Genomic DNA, 20,615 nt, shown 5'->3' on the forward strand with positions numbered 1-20,615 from the left:
TGCTTTGTTTTGATACATAGAAGAAGTTTTTGATGCTCCTTCCAGCTCTAACATGGTATCATTTTTAGGATTTAGTTCAAATGGTCCATTTGAACTCCAAACTCTGATCTCATGATTGAGCTTTTTATTTTTAAATTTTTCATATGTTCCCATTTCATAACTTTTTGAAAACTTCAGGAACCCTTTAAAAATCACATATATTTGGATAAACAAAATGTGGTATATCTACACAGTGGAATATTACTCAGCCTTTTAAAGGAATGAAGATAGCTGTTTATATGAAAAAGGTTACTATAAAATAGTTTCTTCAGTTCATCCAGTGCATACACATTCTTTTATTTATGGGACTATGCATTTGAGATCACTGTGGCTGGCAGTACTGTGTTGGCTCTGGCCTCCTAGGGTGGTGAGAGGTGGGAAAAGACACCACTGAATGTGTCCTTATCCCTCCTGAGGATTACAGCAAATTTCAGCAAGAGTGTGGCATGATGGAGAAGAATGTAGCCAGCAAGGAATTTTGAGACCTACCCTCTGAAGCTTGGGAAGGAGACAGTGCAACAAAAACATTACTATTTCTAAAATAACAACTAAGAATCAAGGTGAACTGATGAGCTAAAGCCTACACACAAATGAGCTTTAATGATTTATTTTAAGCCTGCAAGTGACATAATTACACTGGCATCTTTATTAACATCATGAGAGGAAAGCAGGAATCCCACCTCTATATTTAGTTCGCTGTTCAATTTCAGCAGGTCATTGGGGACCGTACATAAAACAGCTTCAGAATGTGAGTGTATATTTTCACAGCTCTTATTTCCAACTTTTAACACTTCCCCTTTAACTGCTTCAGGGTCAATATCATTTCCCTGGAAGGAAAAAAAAAGGAGGTTGTTAACACTTCACAATTTTGAAGGAATGCAAACAATTATGAAGGAATATAAATACACTGCAAACACAGGCCATGTTGTTTATCAAGGCACATGATTATCTGACACTCATTTTCATGGGGATTTGGATGGTTGAAACACAAAGTGACCATTTCAGGGTACTAATTAGTCAGGAATCAGGATCTAGCTTTTCCATCAAATTGGATTTTAGAGAAAAGGAGAGATTCTTGACTCACACCCTTATGTCAAATGATGTCTTTTTCGTAATCAACTTAATAATGTTTTCGGGGAGTACTGATAGTTGGCAAAAGGGAAATAATTTAGAGATTTACTTTGAGCTGCCTAATGCAGAGACACTTAGCTTGGGCTTCACTTTTAGAATCACACTGAGAGCTTTATATAAAATACTGATGCCCAGGTCCCATCTCCAGAGATTTTGATGTATGGATCTAAAAGCCAATGCATTTCTTTGGTGTTTGAGTTGGGCAGTTTCTTTTCATCCTTCTTGCACAGTTGAATCCTATACAAAAACGAATCCATTTTTAAAGACATTCCTGTAAGATGCCCTAAGACCCTCATTATGATGACAGCATGATTATATTATTTTGAACAATTATATAGTTACATAAGGACTTTAAAAACATTATTCAATTTGACATATTTAGTTAAATGAAGTCACCATTAGGCATTTAAAATACCACTGTTTTGTTTAAGAAACCAATAATTACCCTCGGGAAAGAAATGAAAACAGAGGTACCATTTCTCATATGAAGACTTAATGAGTATGGTTAGAGTATTTATTAAAAAGCCATTAGTCTGAGGAGAAAGATATCAAAACATAATTGTATTTTTCTGAGGGACAAAGAGCAGCTAGTAACAATGATAGTACTGCTACCTTGTTTTCCACTTTATTTTACATGATCTTTAATACTTGACAAACTAGTCTTACATTGCCTCATATAGGTCTCAATAGAGTGCTAGGTAAGATATCCTAGGAAAAGAAGTTAGAAGAAAATTCTTCTTTCTCACATGAATTTGGAGTTTAAAAAAATGGATATAGACAAACTCTACCCTTATGATACTTCTAGAGGCAGTACGTGTACTCCATTGAACCAGGTCAGCCACACAGGGCAAGCCAATGCAGAAGCACATAAATCTAACAGATCACCTTGAGGCTTCAAACGACAACTTGTTGGTTAGGACTGAGGAGGGGTAAGGCCCTGGGCCACATATTGGAGGGAATTCAGGAAATGACAAAAGAAAGAGATTAAAGAGCTGGAAGGCTTGATTTATGAGGGAATGACTAAAACGTGTCTTGCCAGCTTAGATAATGATGAAGGCTGGGGGAAGGGATGAACATACTGCATCTACATTTCCAGTACTCCTTCTTTTAGGCTCAGGGTTGCCTAGGATGTTGCATAAAAGCATCTCCAAAACAAAAACAGATGGCAAAGCTGAACAATGAAACTCTTTTTTATTTGTGCCTACTAAGAAATGCACAAAGATTAGTGACTTATGTTAGAAATTAATATCAGCTTTGTATGTATAGTGATTATTTTAAAAGTCTACAATCCAAGATAAAAATGTGATACTGGAAGTCCACTACTATACAACAGACAGGACTGAATCAGGAGAAAAAAAAGAAGGTATAGTCTAGTTTTTGTCATTTAAACATAGGTTTATCAAGCTGTGGAAAAAAATGTATATGTTTAGAAATTTTATTTACTTTTTATTATTTAGTATTAACTATTATTAAATAGTATAATATAAATAGTAGAACAAAATTGAACTAGCGGACCTTTCAGTCATTATATATAAGGTTTTTTCGTTTTTATTTATTTATTTGGCTGTGCACAGACTTAGTTCTGGCATGCGACATCTTTAGTTGTGGCATTCAAACTCTTAAGTGGTAGCACGTGGGATCTAGTTCCCTGATCAGGGATTGAACCTAGGCCTTCTGCATTGGGAATGCAAAGTCTTAGCCACTGGACCACCAGGGAAGTCCAGTAGGTTTTTAAATAAAGCAATATAAAAGGAGATTTCTGGTCTTCAATCCCTTTATATACATAGAGCAATCTAGAGTTGTAATTATCTCATTTTATCCTGTAAAGACACTTCCCTGAGGTAGGGATTATTGTCATTACTGCTTTACACATTGAGAACTAAGGTTCAAGAAGAGACTTGGTCTTGAAGCAAATCAATTCTATTTGATACAAAATTAGGCTTCCCTGGTGGCCCTGTGGTAAAGAATCCGCCTGTACTGCAGGGGCTACAGGAGATGCGGGTTTGATCCCTGGGTCAGGAAGATCCCCTGGAGAAGGAAATGGCAACCCATTCCAGTATTCTTGCCTGGAGAATTCCGTGGACAGAGGAGCCTGCTAGGCTACAGTCCACAGGGTTGTAAAGAGTCAGACCCAACTGAAGTGACTTGGCATGCATGCACTGCTTACCATCTACTACTGTATGACAAAACACTAGTTACTGAGAATATAATGATGAGTAAGAGTTGCTTTTTCTCACTGCAATGTTAAAATGAATACATTTCTGAAGTGAAAAAACTATTACTCCCAATATGTCATATTAGTATGTCTCTTGCCCTTTCCTCTGCAACTCTGGCCAGGTATGACATGTTTATACCTAGGACTCAGGCCTGGGAACCCGTATCTGAGCTGGTTACAGAACAAAGCAGATAGGAGTAAAAGCAGGATTTGAAAAATAGTATCATTACACAAGGGACCTTACAAGTTTTCATGAGTCCAGGTGGCCACAATGTGGAGTCTGGGCAAGTCAGCTAAGGCCATGCAGGGGGATGGCAATAGGACTCAGCCATGGTTCAGGGGGGTGGGCAGGAGGAAAATCAGTGAGGGGGTGGTACAGGGACATTTATACTTTACTGAGAGAATATGAGCCTCCTCAGGTGGGGAACTAGGGCAAAGAACCTTGATGGAAAGCTTCAAAACTAAGTGTGCAGGACATTAACAGGCATTTGGGAAGAAAAGTTCCCAGGACATTTGAGAAAAACTGGGGGAACCAAAATTAAACTGGCTTCTTCACTGGCTACATAGGTCAGTAGAATACCCCAGGTGCTGTCTATGAGCCCTGGAAAATGGCTCCCCCTACCCCAGAATGCATATTAAAGTGTATAGCACAAAGAAAAACAGTTGACCCCTGAATAACATAGGGGTTAGGGGTGCTGACCCCTGTGTATTTGAAAATCCACATGTAATTTCACAGTCAGCCCTCTGTATCTGAGGTTCTGAAACCATGCATTCAATCAATGCTGGATTACATAGGACTGTAGTATGTATTTATTGAAAAAAAAAAAAACCTGCCTGTAAGTTGGACCTGTGCAGTTCAACCTATATTGTTCAAGGGTTAAGTGTCAACTTACGAGTTCCATCAATAAGAATAGGTCTTGACACTGGGCCAAATGACTTCTAAGAAAAGAGCCCTTCATTTCTACCCTGTTATAGACAGAACTGACCTCACAGTGGTTGTGAATGGGTTTGGGCCTGTAATTCCAGGTACATCAGCCAGAAGTGGGAGGAAGACAAATTCTGGTGGCTCTGGGCAGGAAGTAGACTGAGTTAGCATAGAATGACTCTCCCTTCTAATGCCAAGACACTGACACAGACCTCCATCTGAGCGTGCTCTGAGCTTTGTTATTAGGCTCCTTCCTAGTATCATGGCCCAAGTTCCTGTTCCTTGACTTAGCTGTTCTTCCTGCTCTTTTTCATGTTTTAACCAACTTATCTAAACTGAATTTCTGAAGCATCTCTGTTACCATGTATATCAATATGCTTGAGAATATGATAAAGCCCCAGGGCAGTGTCAGGCAGTTCTAGTTCCAGCATTAAATACTGTGCTTCTCTAGTTTCCACAAAATATGAATAAAAAGTCATATAATAGGATAATTAGGAAATATAGGGTTTCTTTTCATCAGAATTGACTTTCAGGTATTTGTAAAGAGTTTAGAGCTATTTTACTTAAAGAATTGCATGCACATCTACATATCACATGATAGAAAATTTCCCTATTATGAAAGGTATTTTGGTATATATTAAATGAAAGTTAATATGCAAAGCTTTGTAATGTAGTAGAAAGAAGACCAAATATGGAATCAAGAAATTTGATTGTGAGCCCAAGTTATACTGTTTGCTCCCTACATGACCCAATGACCCAAGACAAATTATCTAATCTTTCTAAACCTCTGTTTACTTATCTATAAAGGGGGACACGACTGAAGTGACTTAGCAGCAGCAGCAGCAAAGGGGGATAATCATCACTGACCTCCCAACCTCATATGTCCACATGAATCTCAAATGAAACAATATTTGTCAAAGTACTGTATTAACTAAAATTTCACAAAAACCTGAGCTGTTGCTGACATGAACACTGTGCCTTCATGTGTACTCCCAAAGAGATGTCTACTTCTGATGACCACTGTCCACACTGGTGCCTAAGCCTTAGATACAAACTACTGCCCACATTTGGGGTTTCTGACTCGTGCTGAGGAAGACAGATCCCTAGTCTCTATTATGTTCTCTTGATCCAAACTTGGCTGACCCTCTTGGCCGTAGTGTAATCACTGGGCCAACTACTGACTAAGGCAATTCTCACAACTAGGGCTGGAAACTATCACAATCTCTTTTTAGCCAAACAATTCTATATGCATGGCTGCTTAAGCAGCACAAAACTCTTCCTGGCAAAAAGAAGCAAATCTCACTCTAAACACAATTCTCTCCATAGTACTTTCACTGATGGAACACAAATATATTTCACATTCATGTTTTGAATGGTAATTGAACATGCACAATATGAAATAAAATAGCACCCTTTCTTTTGCTAAAAACAGTTCACTGCTTGTCCAGAAGAGGCCTTTTCTCTTCTCTTGCTTTATGTTCCTTATTTCAGAGAGGCAGAGGTTTTAATATGGTCAACTTTAGAAACTGATAAAGGGTTAAACTGCTGTGACACAAAGATTCTCGTATAGCTTAGATTTCCTCTTACACATACATAAAATGGAATATGGGAGATGACTGAATCATGACACTCTCAAAATAGTCCCCCTAAACTGTTCCTATTTTCCTCAGATTGCCACTCTGTGACATGACAGGTGCTAGACCTTTGTTAGAGAAAAGAGTCATTCTGTACATAGACAAGAAAAGAAAGTCTCTTGTGTCTATTCCCAGAGACCTCTTGGCCAGGTTGGGAACAGCATTAAAGGCTGAGGATGATGTCAAATCATATTTTTCTTGGTCCAGCAATTTTGTAGGACATTGAATAATGGGTATGTAATTTATAGAAAAAGGAGTTTTCTCCTCCTTGTAAGACTATTAGAAAGGGTAGATAAAGAACCATTATTCTCTAATCCTTCCATGACAGATACAGGAACAGAAAAATAGAATTTATCTGGGTGTAGAAGTATTTGCAAATAAACCTTTGTTTTCATCAAGAAAATCAAATGGAATCTTTGAAATGGCAAACACAGTAATTGTTGAAAGCAAAAGGTCATACTAGATTAATTTTATTGAAAAAAAAAGTGATAAAAGCTCTTTCTCCCTTTCTAAAACTAATTAAAGAAGCAGATGAAAGAACTTTGCTATGGTAAACATGCTGTTCACTGAAGCAGGCTTCCATTTAATTTCATGCTGGGCTTGCTTAATTATTGTGCAAAACACAATTGGGAGGTTAGTAAACTTGTATGAGTGTGAATGTGTACATGGGTTTGGCTGTAGACAAAGTCTTGTTGAAAAAGCAGAATAATTTTAGTAAAAACATACTCTTACCTACATGGAGATGATCTATGGGAATTTATATTACATCTAAACAAGGACTACGCTATTACTTTGTGTTTGTTCATATTTGCATTCAGGCTATCTCCTGGAGGAAAATACTGCATGTCTAAAAACATCATGTTGAAATATAAATATTTTGCTGTTTCTAGAGACTGGGACTATAGATAATTAAAGTTTTGATCATTTTGCCCCTTTTATTACTATTTGAGGTAAAAAGGACTGAAGCAACATAAAAGAGTTGTATTCTAGTCTTCGTTCTGCCTCAGTCTGATCACTTGTCAAACCATGTAACCTCTCTGGGGTTTTGGTATTCTTTGTTTGCAACAGGCTGGTTTAGAAAAGGTGATTTGTTATTATCCAATTAAATTATATTTAGAGGCTAATATATTCCTGAGCTAGAGGAAATTCAGCTCCATTTGTAAATCAGCTTGGAGATGACCACACCCAGATACAAAAGTCCAAGTATTAGAAGGAAGTACAGAACTACAACTGATGTCTTTACTTTTAGACTCCTACCTTTTATCTTGTAATGAGCACATTTAGGTGTCCAGGGAAATATGTAAGTAACATCGGCAGAAGAATAAATCACAGGCAACTTACTTAAGGGATTTGTGTCCTACATTTACTACTCTTTATTATATACATTAAGAAAGAATTTTTAAATGCTTCATTAAAAAGCAGTCCATGATTATGCATACCTTTTAGTCCTATGTCAAAAGATGTGCTTTTCAGAACTTAGATATTTGCTAATGTAATATAAGATAATGACCAAGCACAACAATTTTATTCACATAGCTATGAAGTCAATTAAGTGCAAGTTGATGATTTAAGAGAGCATCTTAAGCATTTCTTACCTTTATTTCCAGTACATTTTCATTGCCTATTGAGATCATCACTGGCTTTTCAAAAGGCTTAAACACAGGATTATGTACATAAATGAGATCAAAGTATTTGGAATGGATCCCATCTAACATGAAAAAGGCTTTGGTTTTCAGGGGGAGTTGTAGGTTCAGCTGTTGTAGTGAAGGAGTTGTACAGCAGATTATCTCTGAATTAGAGCGATGTTGACATGCCTACAGTAAGACACCAATTATTCACTGTAAACAGAACACAGCTTGACAGCATCAATAGCAACTTTCACATTTCACTGTTTCAGACAATCAATTGAAAATATACACTATATGAAAAAAAACTCCATTTAACTCACTAATGTTGAAGAACACATTTCTGGAAACTTGACGGATTTAAGATTATCTAAACAACCCAGCCTTAAAGGAGCTACAAAGCTTCACTTGCTGGGAAGATGTATGCTATTCTAATCTGAAGCTGTCTCTTTCCTCTGTCACTTTATCTTCCTTAAGAAGATAGCACAGTCACCAGGAGGGTGGCTGCTTATGAAACAGCTATTGCAGAGTGGGAAGCTGAACTTTGTGCAATTAAAGTCCTGTTCGCATCTTAGCTTTACACCAAGCTTTAAGAATTAAGGCAAAGCCCTTACTTGGAAACTCAGTTGCCTCATTTAGAAATTAACATTAAAATGTTATTCACAGTGTGGAATACTACAAGGTAAAGTGCTTTGTCAACTGCCAAGCACCATATGGTTCACACTATAATTAATTATGTAGTAAGATCATCTTATTAGTGTGTTTTAAGCTATCAATTACTGAGTGCCAGGTTCTGTGCAAAATACTTTACAAGGCTGGTGTCATTTAATTCTCACAATAATCCTATGAGGTAGGTGCTAGAGCTTTTTGAGGCTGATATCATCAGACCAGGTCACAAAGCTCTGAGTAGCAAAGTAAAGAACATAAATCCTAGACCACTGGCTCTAAAATTCACATGACTCCCATGCTGTGTGGCTTCTTGTTCACTCTGTATCCTACACTGGTCAAACTTTTCCTATCCTATTTTACAAACGTTCTGCTATTATTATTTCATGTCCTTTCATCTTTCATTAAAAATTTTCCCCTTTGTAATTCTGATTTAAGAAGTTTGGAAAATGTGGTTTCCTCTTGATTGTGCTTAGACGAAACCAGCAACACAAAGTGGTGCATTTAAGGTTAAATGGTTGCATTTTTCCCCCCAAGGAAAAGACAAACAAGCAACAACATCCCTTAGATTTCCTTTTCTTTGACAAGTAGAGTTGGAGATAAAACAATTACTTATGTCCACAATAGAAAAATACTCAGGATATACAGAAAAAGCACAAACAAAATTGGATATTTGATATTTTCTTTTAAAAATAATTTTAAAATTGTCCTATATTGAAAAATGTGTCCTATATGCAGATAAAGAAAAATGATATAGACATAATATGAATAAAATATTATTTAGTTTTGTATCCAATCCATATTATAATGCTAAAAGCTATCCTATGATCTTGAAAAAAGGAAATGAACAACTTTACTGCTATTACAGTAATTTTCTATGTAACAAGAAATTTGAAAATCAACAAACTTCTGGCTTCTGGGGCATAATGTATGTTAGCAAATTAATACGCATTTTGTTAAGAAGGTGATCAATATTTTTATTTTAAAAGATCTGAATTTGTTAGACTGGAAATTTACTCTGGCTGGATCAGTAAATCTAAATCAGACCTGACCAAGAGTTTTTATCTGTTAAATAATGAATGACTTCAATTCATCATGGTCAGCTTCAAATTCTACAAGAAGCAGGGAATATAGAAAGAACACAGGTCTCTTTATGAGATTTTTTTGCAAACAATAGTCAAATAGACCCACTGAATTTTTCATTCCTGTCCAAATTGAATCCATTGTTCTATTGTACTAATATCTTTGTGGCTAAAATGACAAAGTTTACATTTCCAGATATGCAAACAGATAAGATTCTAATCTTCTACTGTTGTTTCAATCTTCTTTGTCACACCTAGGAGGTTTTTAAAAACTACATGATTACAAATGAATGAATGATGTCAGGTGTCATCATAATGCTGGTGAGGCAGAGAGAAGAAATCTTAGTCATGGTTTTAATAACGTAAGCTCAGTGTAAATTAGATAAACTAATAATTTATCAGACTTCGACTTTAAAAAGTCGCATGCCAACACCAAAGGGGGTTACTGTTATTTTTATTGGTTAATAAAAAATTGCTATGCTTGGTTGTGGAGAACTGATGTCCTTTAAATTAATAGTGGTGGTATTCTAACTTTGTTTGTGGCCATGTGCAGGGATTGGTTTCAAAGCTCTCTACTTCATATGGGGACTCCCTAGAGTATAATCTCTCAGGAATATTATAACAATCTAATAATACTCTTTAGAGGTGATGCAATGTGGCTGATTGAGAAGGTCAAGAAAAATCTCATTTGAATTGACCTTATTATTTGGTGATTTGGCTTGACATTTTTAGCCCCAAATTGGTTTTTGTAATTAAAGCACACTGTGGCCTTAGCCTTCAAGAAATATTGGATGGGAACCTAAAAGGAAGTGCTGTAATTCAATCTATTACCTCCCCAATCAAGACCCGGCCTGAGAGGGGGCACTTAGAAACTTTCATTCTATGTTACACGTACAAGTTTGACTAGATTATGGGTATTTTATATCAAAGAAAGACAACAAAATATATAATCTTCATAAATAACTCCAAACTTCCTATAGTCTGAAGTAAAACTGCCACTTCAAATGTGACCCCAAACTGTCAGAACACAAAATAGGTCAATTTAAGGAGGAATTCAGTTAAATTCTGATAGACCTTGCAAATAAAAGAAAAAAGGTGAAGAAGTGTTACACATCATACCCACTCTAGGACCTAAGTATTTTAATGCTCTTTTTCATTATTTGATAACATGCTAACAAAAGAACAAGAGGCATGGTTAAGAAGGGATATGACAGAAAACACCGTACCACGTAGGAAGACATGGATGCTTTGGCAAGATTAAAGGCTTTACCCAGGGGTTTTATTAGACCAAAAAGGTTGATGTTCTATGGGGCATTATAAAAACGGGGATAGGAAAATGTTATGGTTTGAATGTTTGCATCCTCCTCAAATTCATATTTGGAACCCTAATCCCTCACATGACGGTATTTGGAAATGGGGCCTTTGGGAGCTAAGCAGGTCACGAGCGTGAAGTTCTCATGATGGAGTTAGTGCCCTCATAAGAAGAGACACAAGAGAGCTTGCTTCCTCTTTCTTTCCCCTCCATGTGAGGATACAATGAGACCATAATCAGCTGCAAACCAGGAAGCGGGCCCTCCCCAGAAAGCAAGCTCTGCTGGCACCCTGGTCTTGGACTTCCCAACCTTCAGAACTGTGAGAAAAAATAAATGTTTGCTGCGTAAGCCACTCAGTCTATGGTATTTTTGTTATAGAACCCTGAACAGACTAAGACAGAGATGATGTAGTTTGCATTTGTACTGTCTTTAAAAAACACTGCCTCAAGTTGATAATCATTATTTGTGTCTAAACATTATGTGTGAGTGTGTTTTATGTTAGCCTGAGACTAGATATTTTTAGTCACTGAGTTAAAAAAATCCTATTTGACTACCTGCAAGGAAGATAACCAGCGGACATTAAAGGCAAAACTGAAATGTCTCTGGTACCCTGAAAGCTGGCAACAGGCAGAGATGCAGAGCTCTAAGCACAACTATCACGTGGAGGACTTACCACTGTAAAGTTCCTTCCGGCTTCATGCACATTTATTACCATCCTTAGGATACTAACTGAATTCAGGTTTTTCCCAACACCTGTTATTGTACTCCCACCACTGGCAAAATAAAATAGAAAAACAGCAATAAGAGGTTCTTTCTCTATCAAGTATTTTAAGAGAGAAATGAAATTAAATCACATGTAGTAACTATAAGTTACAGACACAACTGAAGTCAAATGAAAGCTCAGTGGTAAATTTTCTTTGGAAATAACTTATTTAACCTGGAAGTATTTTAAAAATTCATTATTTCATGAACTGAAGGAATGAATTTCTCTTTTTATTCATCAAATACACAAAAGAAATATGTTTTCCTGTCTGAAAAAAATACAAAGAAAAACGAATTTAACTACTGTCGCTAGACTGATAGAAATAACAGAAATAAGGCAGACTGAAATGGGTCCAATGAGATACTGATTTAGAGGGAGTCTGGTATTGGCTCAGACAGTAAAGAATCTGCCTGCAATGGGGAGACCTGGATTCAATTCCTGGGTCAGGAATATCCCATAGAGAAGGGAATGGCAACCCAATCCAGTATTCTTGCCTGGAAAATTCCATGGACAGAGGAACCCTGGCAAGCTATAGTCCACGGGATCACAAAGAGTTGGACAGGACTGAGCGATTAACACACTGGTATAGGGAAAAGCTGTGTGTAAAGTAGGTAAGGAAAAATACACTAAAATGGACAGAAAAAGGTGACTCCACTTTTAGGCACTAAGGTTAGTAAAGAATTAAAATGTACATGATATAAGTGCTTACTTAAATACTATGATATACAGTTAAATTGTTTTAACGAAATCTATTTAAACTAGGATAAAATGGCATGAACTAGCGTTGATAAAGTCAAATTGTACTCAGAACCTGAATGTAGTTTTCACTCCTGAATTGGAAAGGTATCCTTCAAAAGAAATGCAATAGTATCAAATCCAGAGATACAACTATCTTCCTTTTGACTATCTGGCAGCCGATCATCCTCAAGTTCATTATTTTCTTATATCCATCAGAAACTTTTACTTACCTAACAAAAGATTTGGTGGGATGTATTTCATAGACAATGGGGTCTTCCCGGTAAATGAAGCTGTTCACCTCTCGATTGGCTAAGTCAATTTTCAATTTAATAGAAAACTCACTTGGAGTGCTTTGGGCTGGGGTATAACATTCGAGAATACTATGTGAAACACTGAACAAAAAATTAAGAAAATGGATCTTCGTTATTAAAGACACACACATATTAGAATTATATCCATAAATCAAAAAGGACATCAGTCAATAGCTCCTAAATGGGAATTTCTAGGGAAAAAAAAGCTCTTTTTAATGTACAGTGTTTGCATTTGACTAGATCCCAGACTTACCTTTGTTGTAGGCAAGCCATCCAACTTAAAAATATTTGGGATTTTAAGCAATTTTTAAAGTTTTGGTACTTGATTTGAGCTTTCCCAACTCCTAAGAAGCAGAAATGTGACTTCCTAACCTAGTCTCCCTCATGGCTCTCACCACCCCAAAGTGATCTGATCTAATTGTAAATCTTGATGGAAATGTTTACTGTCAATTACCAGAATCTCACAGCTTATAGCATAGGTGGGATACTAAGTATAACAATAAAGAAGGTGGATGGGAAGACAAACTTAAAAGTGGAATTTATAAACCATAAGGGAAGGGTAGAAAAAACAGCAAAAAGGAGTAGAGGGATTCAGGAAGGAAGAAGTTTTTTAAGGTAAGGTCAGTAAATAATAAACATCTTGACTTTTTGCCACAAAAGAACAATATTTTCTTGATTTGTTAGGTACAAATATTAAACCGACTTGACTGATGAAACAAAAGATACACTACAACACCTTTTTAAAGTACATGTTTTTCCACCAATTGAAATGTGTCTTGAATTTCCACTGTTTAGGTGCTTTCCAGTTAATGTAAGTAAAGTGCCACCAGTTTTTGGACCATAATTTGGAGAAATACTTGTTATTATAGGATCCTGAATGAGAGATAAAAACAAAATAAAATAACCTGTTAATTTTATAACTCTAAGTAGATTAAGTAATAATTAAATATCCTAGTTCATGAGAAAATGAATGCCTAGACTTACCACATAGGAAAATGTACTATACTGTACTGACCCACGACTGTTTGAAATAACTATGGACATATTGAAATGTTCATTCATTGCAGGACCAACTGTGCATTTCAACCTGAAAAAGTAAAGTTTTATATGTTGTAAGTCCAAAGGCATTTTCTGGCTTGGGTGTTTTATATTAAGGGTTCTTATCTCCAAATAGTGAGCTGACTACTGTAAATAGCAAGCAGAGTTTCCAGGTAAGCATCAAGACTGAAAATTGTATAGCTCTATTTCTGTACTATTACGCTAAACTTTATATTGACTGTCTTGTATTATTCATACAGACAAAACAGGAAATGTTAAACATCACTGATGTAGAACTCACCAATCGAAAAGTTCATAATAATCTCAGTCTAATCCTATACAACTGTAGGCATAATGTTTGGCATACTTAAAGAAATGGTATTTTGATAGCGTATGAAACAACGGGCTGATTACAACTAAGCAGAAATCTCTTCTTCAAAGTATGTCAAAAGATGCATTTTTGTGGTTATACATGCTTATTTAATAACAATAATGATAAAATAACAATAGGCTTTCCACAAAATTATTTTTAAATTAATAATCTTATTATAATCCTATAAAGTATAATTTGCTTTATTAAGAAACTTTTAAAAATGAGGAATAATTGTGCCTCACTTTTATAGGCTCTAATTTATAAGCAATGAGCAAGAACTTACAAGGGGGATTTCTTGAATGAATTTTTTTGCCATTAAGCTAAACAAGTATGACATTAATTGATGTTTTGGCCTCAGTAAAATAAGATGAGTAGATTTAGATCTTTGCATAACCCTGGAAGGAATTCTACTAGGTATAAAATAACCACTTGAAAGAATAGATCAAACTATAAAACTTTAAATGTTTGGTTATTGTTACTACATAATTAAAAATTTCTGGGTTCTCTGTTCATTATGGGATTCAGATCTTATAGAAGTTACAAGTAGGATACAGTAGAACAGGCACAGGTCTTGGATCAAGAGAGCTGAGTTTGAAGGCCTGTTCAGCTCTTATTCTCTGGATTACCTCTACTAATCTATCTTTCTGAACTTCAGTTTCCATCTTTGTAAAATAGGGATAACATTGCTATTTCCTGAGATTTGGGAATGACTACATGAGATACACTCCTTTCTGGCAAACCATTCTAGTATTCTTGCTTGGAGAATTCCATGGACAGACCATGGGGTTGAAAGGAGTCGAATACGACTGAGTGACTAACACTTTAACTTTTCATTACAGTGTCAAGATCAGCTAAATATAAACTCATCAAAAACAATGAGTCTCAGAAGTGTGATACAGCTGTGTCACTACATTTCTGAGATTCAGAAAGTGAATTTAGAAAAGAGGGTCCATATTGAGCTCTTTTCTGATTTTTTATAGAAAAAACTATTGGAAACAGTCTCTTTATGGAAGACTTTATTTTATTTTTTTTTATGGAAGACTTTAGATGGACCAACCCCAACCAGTGCTAATCTTTCAAATCTACCCAGACAATTTCTCAAGCGTTGTTATAAAAATGGTTGAAAAATTCCCAGATGCCAGATTTTTCTTTTCTTCATCTGAGTAAGGTCACTTTCTTCCTCCTTAATCCTGGTGAGTAAATAGTTTTTAAAACAAAATAAATCCACAAGGGGAGTGGTGGACCAAGATATTTTTTAACTCAAGAGAAGGACTTTTGGGGCAAGTTTTACAAGCATTCATTCAAAACTAAAACCTGCTTCCCAACCACACCCTGGCCAAGTGTTTTTAGGTCCTTACATGTTTGCTGTGCTCTCACTTAAGGTCAAGGTGCAGCTCTCATTTCCAATGAGAACTCTGGTTTTCTTCAAGTCAAATTTATTATTCCTCTTGAATCCAAAGTCCCAGCCACAAACAGTCAGTGTGGTCCCTCCTTCAAGGGGGGCACTAGTTGGAAAAACCTAAAAGGACAATATAGAACTTAAAAAAAACGAGCACATTATTATCTTTCATATGTGTGGGAAAAAAAGACAAAATATGTATCCTCAAAGAATCTGAAATCCTTCTCTTCTCCTGTTATCTAAAGAAATTGAATTTTCACCGTAGGAAAAAGGGATACAAATCTCAGAGAATCTGGAACAAACATTAAAACTATCTGTCAGGTTGATGAAACAAGCTGTTTTCAGAAGATTCAGAGATGGGAGAGAGGGCAAATTCAGCCTAGGTGGGGATGAAAGGGCTTTTTGGGATGAAGAAGACACACTTTAGGCCCAAATTTTACATTTTATATAAGCCATACTTTTATATGCTTATATAATCTGGGCCTCCAGATTGAACTCTGATCAAAACTCCTTCATGGGTCCTAGAAGCCGAGCACTGGTACATGCCTTGTTCTGAGTACCAGCTGGGTGTGTGCTACACGCATGTTGTTGCTATGGTATTCCCCACCCAGAGGAGAAAGTCACACAGTAAAAATACTTCTTTCTGTACCCAGTGTTTTCACGGTTGCATTTAACAGCTATCAGAATATCAGTCACGTATATGGTATTTAATACATATATGCCGTTCATCCATTCACTGCTGCTGCTGCTGCTTAACCGCCTTGGTTGTGTCCGACTGTGTGCGACCCTATGGACTACAGCTTGCATAGCTCCTCTGTCCATGGGATTCTCCAGGCAAGAGTACTGGAGTGGGCTGCCATGCCCTCCTCCAGGGGGTCTTCCCAACCCAGGGATCGAACCTGGGTATCCTGCACTGCAGGCCAGATTCTTTACCACTGAGCCACCAGGGACGCCCCTATTCATTCACTATTTATTTATAAATCATCTGCTATGTGCTAGGCATCAATAAATGAATAAGTGAACTTATTTTACTTAATTATTTATTCTTAATTCACATTTATTACTAACTGCCATTTTTTTCCTTTAAATATAGTCACTATTTGATAGATACCAGCTGGTTAGTTAACAAGCTAAAAATGATGTAACATTTAATACAGTCAACAGATTCTGTTAGAAATAGATAAAAGCAGAATTGGAGAGGGCCTCAAGTGTGATCTATAGTATAGCAAATGTTTCTAATTATTTCTTTTGGCATCATTGTATATTACATTTCTAGGATTGAGGATTGACTTATTTACTTCAGGTTCAGTATTAAATAATAATAGGTTCCTTTTATTATTGCAGGCTTATCTTTGGTGTATTAAAAGTAAAATGAATTCATTAATAAAAATTTGGCAACTGTGATACAAGATAGCATTAGGCTCTTATGAAGTTTACAAGACAACTATTTTTAGGCTAAAACTATTAAAACAAAACAAATTTCCATGTTAAAAATAAGCTTCTCCTCAGCAGCTTTGTGACAATTGAGAAAGGAAATGCTCTTTTGGGGGGACATATTGTAAATTGTGCTGTAAAGTACAATGGTGGGAAAACAGCACTGCTATACAGGCAACTCAAAAATCAGTAAAGGTATTTGCTAAAGACTAGTTAGTGAAAGTTCACGCACTGGAGAAGGAAATGGCAACCCACTCCAGTGTTCTCGCCTGGAGAATCCCAGGGACGGGGGAGCCTGGTGGGCTGCCGTCTGTGGGGTTGCACAGGGTCGGACACGACTGAAGTGACTTAGCAGCAGCAGAGGCAGCAGTTAGTGAAACTGTAAAAGTGATTCTTTTACACTTTAGAAGAGCTTTTAGCAAAATTCAAATCTGCAAATGTTACCATCCCTCCCAAGCAAATAATCGCAAACCAACGTCATGCCCTTGTTGTCAAACCCCTGTAAAAGTCTTAGCCTATTGCCTTTATATAGCTACTTTACCCATGAAATCCATTATACAGTTGTGCCTTTCATGAAAACTTAGCTCGTCCATGTCTAGCCAATGAGAATTGCTAGAAAAAAAATCTTTTTATTATTATGTTAGAAATTCAGTAGGAGAGAAAAAGACATCTAACCCTCCAGGGCTCTCTTCAGCCTGAGGCAGTTACACAGCTGCTATTTCCTCTTTTAATGAGGAGTCTTCCCCACTGAAAACAGCTGCCTAAGGCTGATGTTGGCCTGATCCCACTGCCTAGATCTCCCCTTTGTATGTAAAAACTGAAGTCTGTCACTCCACATTCATCATCGTCACTTTCTATATAAGACCAAGGGATTGTGTGATGATTTCAGAAAAGACACAGAGTTGTTCAATTGGTGTGCTGGCAACAGACATGGGTGCTTTAATATAAAACCTCTGTGAGATCATCAGGATTTGCAAGGCCAGCTCTTCTTAGCTTTTCTCTCTTGGCTGAAAATTAGAGGCAGGCAACTGAGCTTTTCTGCCTTAGCTTACGGGGTAACGTTCACTCTTCCGGGGGAAAAGGAAAGACACAGTCTTGGACTACACACCCTGGGACAGACCCAACAATGGGCTGGCAAACTGTGTTATCCTGAGGGTAGAGAAACTCTGTGAGGAGGAAATGAGTGTACAGCATACAGCCACAGAGGCTGGACCTGGGTAGGGTAGAAATAGCCACAAAAATAACTATTGTCCTTACACAGGTGAAAATGATTTAAATGATCATGTTTTCAAAACCCATCAGGATAATACATGAGAAAATTAAAATAACAACAACAATCTTGGAAAATTAAAATCTGTCTCTTCAGTAAATGTCACAAATATATTGGTGGCAGTGTACCGCAGACAAGAGATAAAATATCTCATGTCCCTCATAAGATATCACTGCTGCTTCTTATCTGAGTCTTCTGATCAATTAATAAACTGTTTTACTGTCTCACGGGACTGAACTCTAATCCTACAAGATATGACAATTTTATCTTAATAAATTCAGAATATATTGGAAAGTACTCTTTCTTTTCTGAAGCATTTTTCATTGCTCTTTAAGTGCAAGATCAGATAACATGTTTGAAACAAAATAATGGGCTTGCACTCCTGAAATATTTCATACGTGGAACTGCAGAGAATCTCAGCCACTGAACATCATGTACCTTGAAAAGCAGGTTGACTTACATTTATAGGAAAGTGAAACTCGACACATTAGCTGGGTTTTGTGCCTGCAGCATTTAAGACAGATAAGAAAAAGATGAATAATCTGTCTTACTCTTTGCAGTAAGAACTCTAAATGTCATGCTCTAGTGCAGCATGAAATCTTCCTAACAACTATGAACCAAAAGGGATTTATGGACTCAGCTGCATTACTTTCTTTCTAACCGTACAGCCCGAGCCTCAGTGAATGGTGCGTGATACAACCCAACCTTTTAAAAATTTCCAGTTAAGAGTGCTGGAGTTAGGGACGGTGGAGGAGGGGGAGATTCAAACGTTATGAGAGAGTCTCTGGTTCCAGAAAATTCTAAAATATTTGTTGTTTTTAACCATTTTAATGTAGCTTTCATTAATATTAATAACAAAAGGTGGTAAACTGGTCAAAGTTAGATGTTTCATTTGTACAGGTTCTCAACCTGCTCTTTATTTAAAACAGCAGGTTGATTGTTTTTAAAATGAAATTGTTGTGATTTAATTGCACATGCATACGTGCACACACACACACACTCCCCATACCTTTCAGGGAATAGCTGCATTCGGATTCCTGGTGTCTCAAACTGCCAAAGCTACGTTTTTTTAAAAGTATAAAACTGCATGTGGTTTTAAAAGTGTATTAAACACACAAACAAAAAGTGCATAAACACTACAGATTTAAATTTGTTGTAATATCTTCTCCTTTATTCTCTAGCTGATCAAGCTGAGGCTTAATAATTGTGTCACACCTAACAGAAAATGATTTGGTTTAAAACCCAGTCACCCAGTACAAATCTTTGCCCAAACCGTAGCTAAATGAAAACAGCCATGTGCTTGGGGGCAGATCCTGTTCTAACTTGCACACTCTGTTTACTTGGGCTTGAACCAGGCGACCGACCAAGATCTTTAACTTGATTCTTTCACATGCATCATTTATTATTACCAAAGTCCACCTGTTCCACATGCAGGCAGAGAAAACACATACTGAGTCCTTACCAGGTTAGTAGCTTCAAGCAAAATGTGTTTGAATCAAGTAAGAAATTTTTACAAATTGCCATGGAGATTTTCAGAGCACCAAATACATGCTTAAGCGTAACAAAGCAAGAGAGAGAGAGTGTGTCTACAATATCATGGTCGAAGTCCACTGCTGGAAGCTCAGTTCTCTAAGAGCAGGAGGCACTTTTGTCTTGTTTGGGAATTGTCCCCCCAGTGTCTAGAAGAGAGCCAGCTGTGTGGTAGGCACCCAATAAATGTTTCTGGAATGAATTAAAGAATGAATTGGCTTGCAGAGTATAGAGGTTAGTGAGGTTATCAGCTGTGTCTTTACTTCTCTTCCATGAACTTTGAGAGAAGGCACACAGCTACCAATGTGTCCACCATCCACTTGCCTCTAACTGATGAAACAGCCACCGTCTGTGTGTTAGAAGGAACAAAACCCCTGGTTTGCCTGCTCCAGTATGGAGCTCTTGGACCTCTAGCTTGCACGGTCCAGGTTAGGGTTCTGTGTTATGATGACTAGATCCCTATGTATGATGGAGGCTTATGTCTGGGCATCTGGTACATAAAGTAGCTGGTGAGGAATCAGAATGGGCAGGTCAGAAGGGAACAGGTCCCAGTGTGAGGAAACGCGGAGCAGTGTTGCTCTCTAGCCACTACTCTTTTATTCACGTATCTGCTTAGGGAGAGAACTGCCCAAGGAGAGTGTGAAGCAAGCACTTCAAGTGCAGGGTCCAGGGGCTTGTGCCCAAAGACACCCTAAAGGGAGAACCTGGAAGGAGGTGGTGCTTCGGCTGATGCCTCACAGACAAATGAATACTTTGATTTTTGAATTTTTTAATCCATGGGATTTATGCTTTCCAAAACAAAACACATACGACAGTTGACAGAGACTCTTACCTTGTAGATTGTTGGCAGACAGGTCTCTTGAGTCCACGTCCCACTGGGGCATTCCTCCAGTCGCACACATTTATCACGGCACCAGCCACACTGCACAAAGGAAGGGGCGGAGAGGCACTGGCTGCAGGACTGGAAATGCTCACAGCCCAGGCCATTCAGCGGGATCTTGGTGATCTGTGAAGACAAGTGATGGAAGAGCTTCCAGAGGGGGGTTTTGCTTGCTTATTAAATAAAAGCTAAACACATCAAAGATACATATAAATATAATTTTACAGAGTCTAACAGAGATGCCACTTA

The 20,615-nt window shown here is 37.2% G+C and overlaps 1 protein-coding gene across 2 annotated transcripts in view; it reads right to left on the minus strand.

Moving 5' to 3' along the window:
• MET (MET proto-oncogene, receptor tyrosine kinase) overlaps positions 1-20,615 on the minus strand; it is a 112,245-nt gene that overhangs the window by 23,763 nt on the left and 67,867 nt on the right. For both annotated transcript variants that reach the window (XM_043872394.1, XM_043872393.1), the window contains exons 5-12: positions 20,319-20,492; positions 15,212-15,372; positions 13,427-13,529; positions 13,179-13,315; positions 12,362-12,523; positions 11,304-11,403; positions 7,540-7,758; positions 720-866 (exon numbers count right to left, since the gene is read on the minus strand). In XM_043872394.1, coding sequence (XP_043728329.1) covers positions 720-866; positions 7,540-7,758; positions 11,304-11,403; positions 12,362-12,523; positions 13,179-13,315; positions 13,427-13,529; positions 15,212-15,372; positions 20,319-20,492 — 1,203 coding nt within the window. The remainder of the gene's footprint in view (positions 1-719; positions 867-7,539; positions 7,759-11,303; positions 11,404-12,361; positions 12,524-13,178; positions 13,316-13,426; positions 13,530-15,211; positions 15,373-20,318; positions 20,493-20,615) is intronic.

This window comes from Cervus elaphus, chromosome 18 (genome assembly GCF_910594005.1).
Source record: "Cervus elaphus chromosome 18, mCerEla1.1, whole genome shotgun sequence".
NCBI classification, from domain to species: domain Eukaryota; kingdom Metazoa; phylum Chordata; class Mammalia; order Artiodactyla; family Cervidae; genus Cervus; species Cervus elaphus.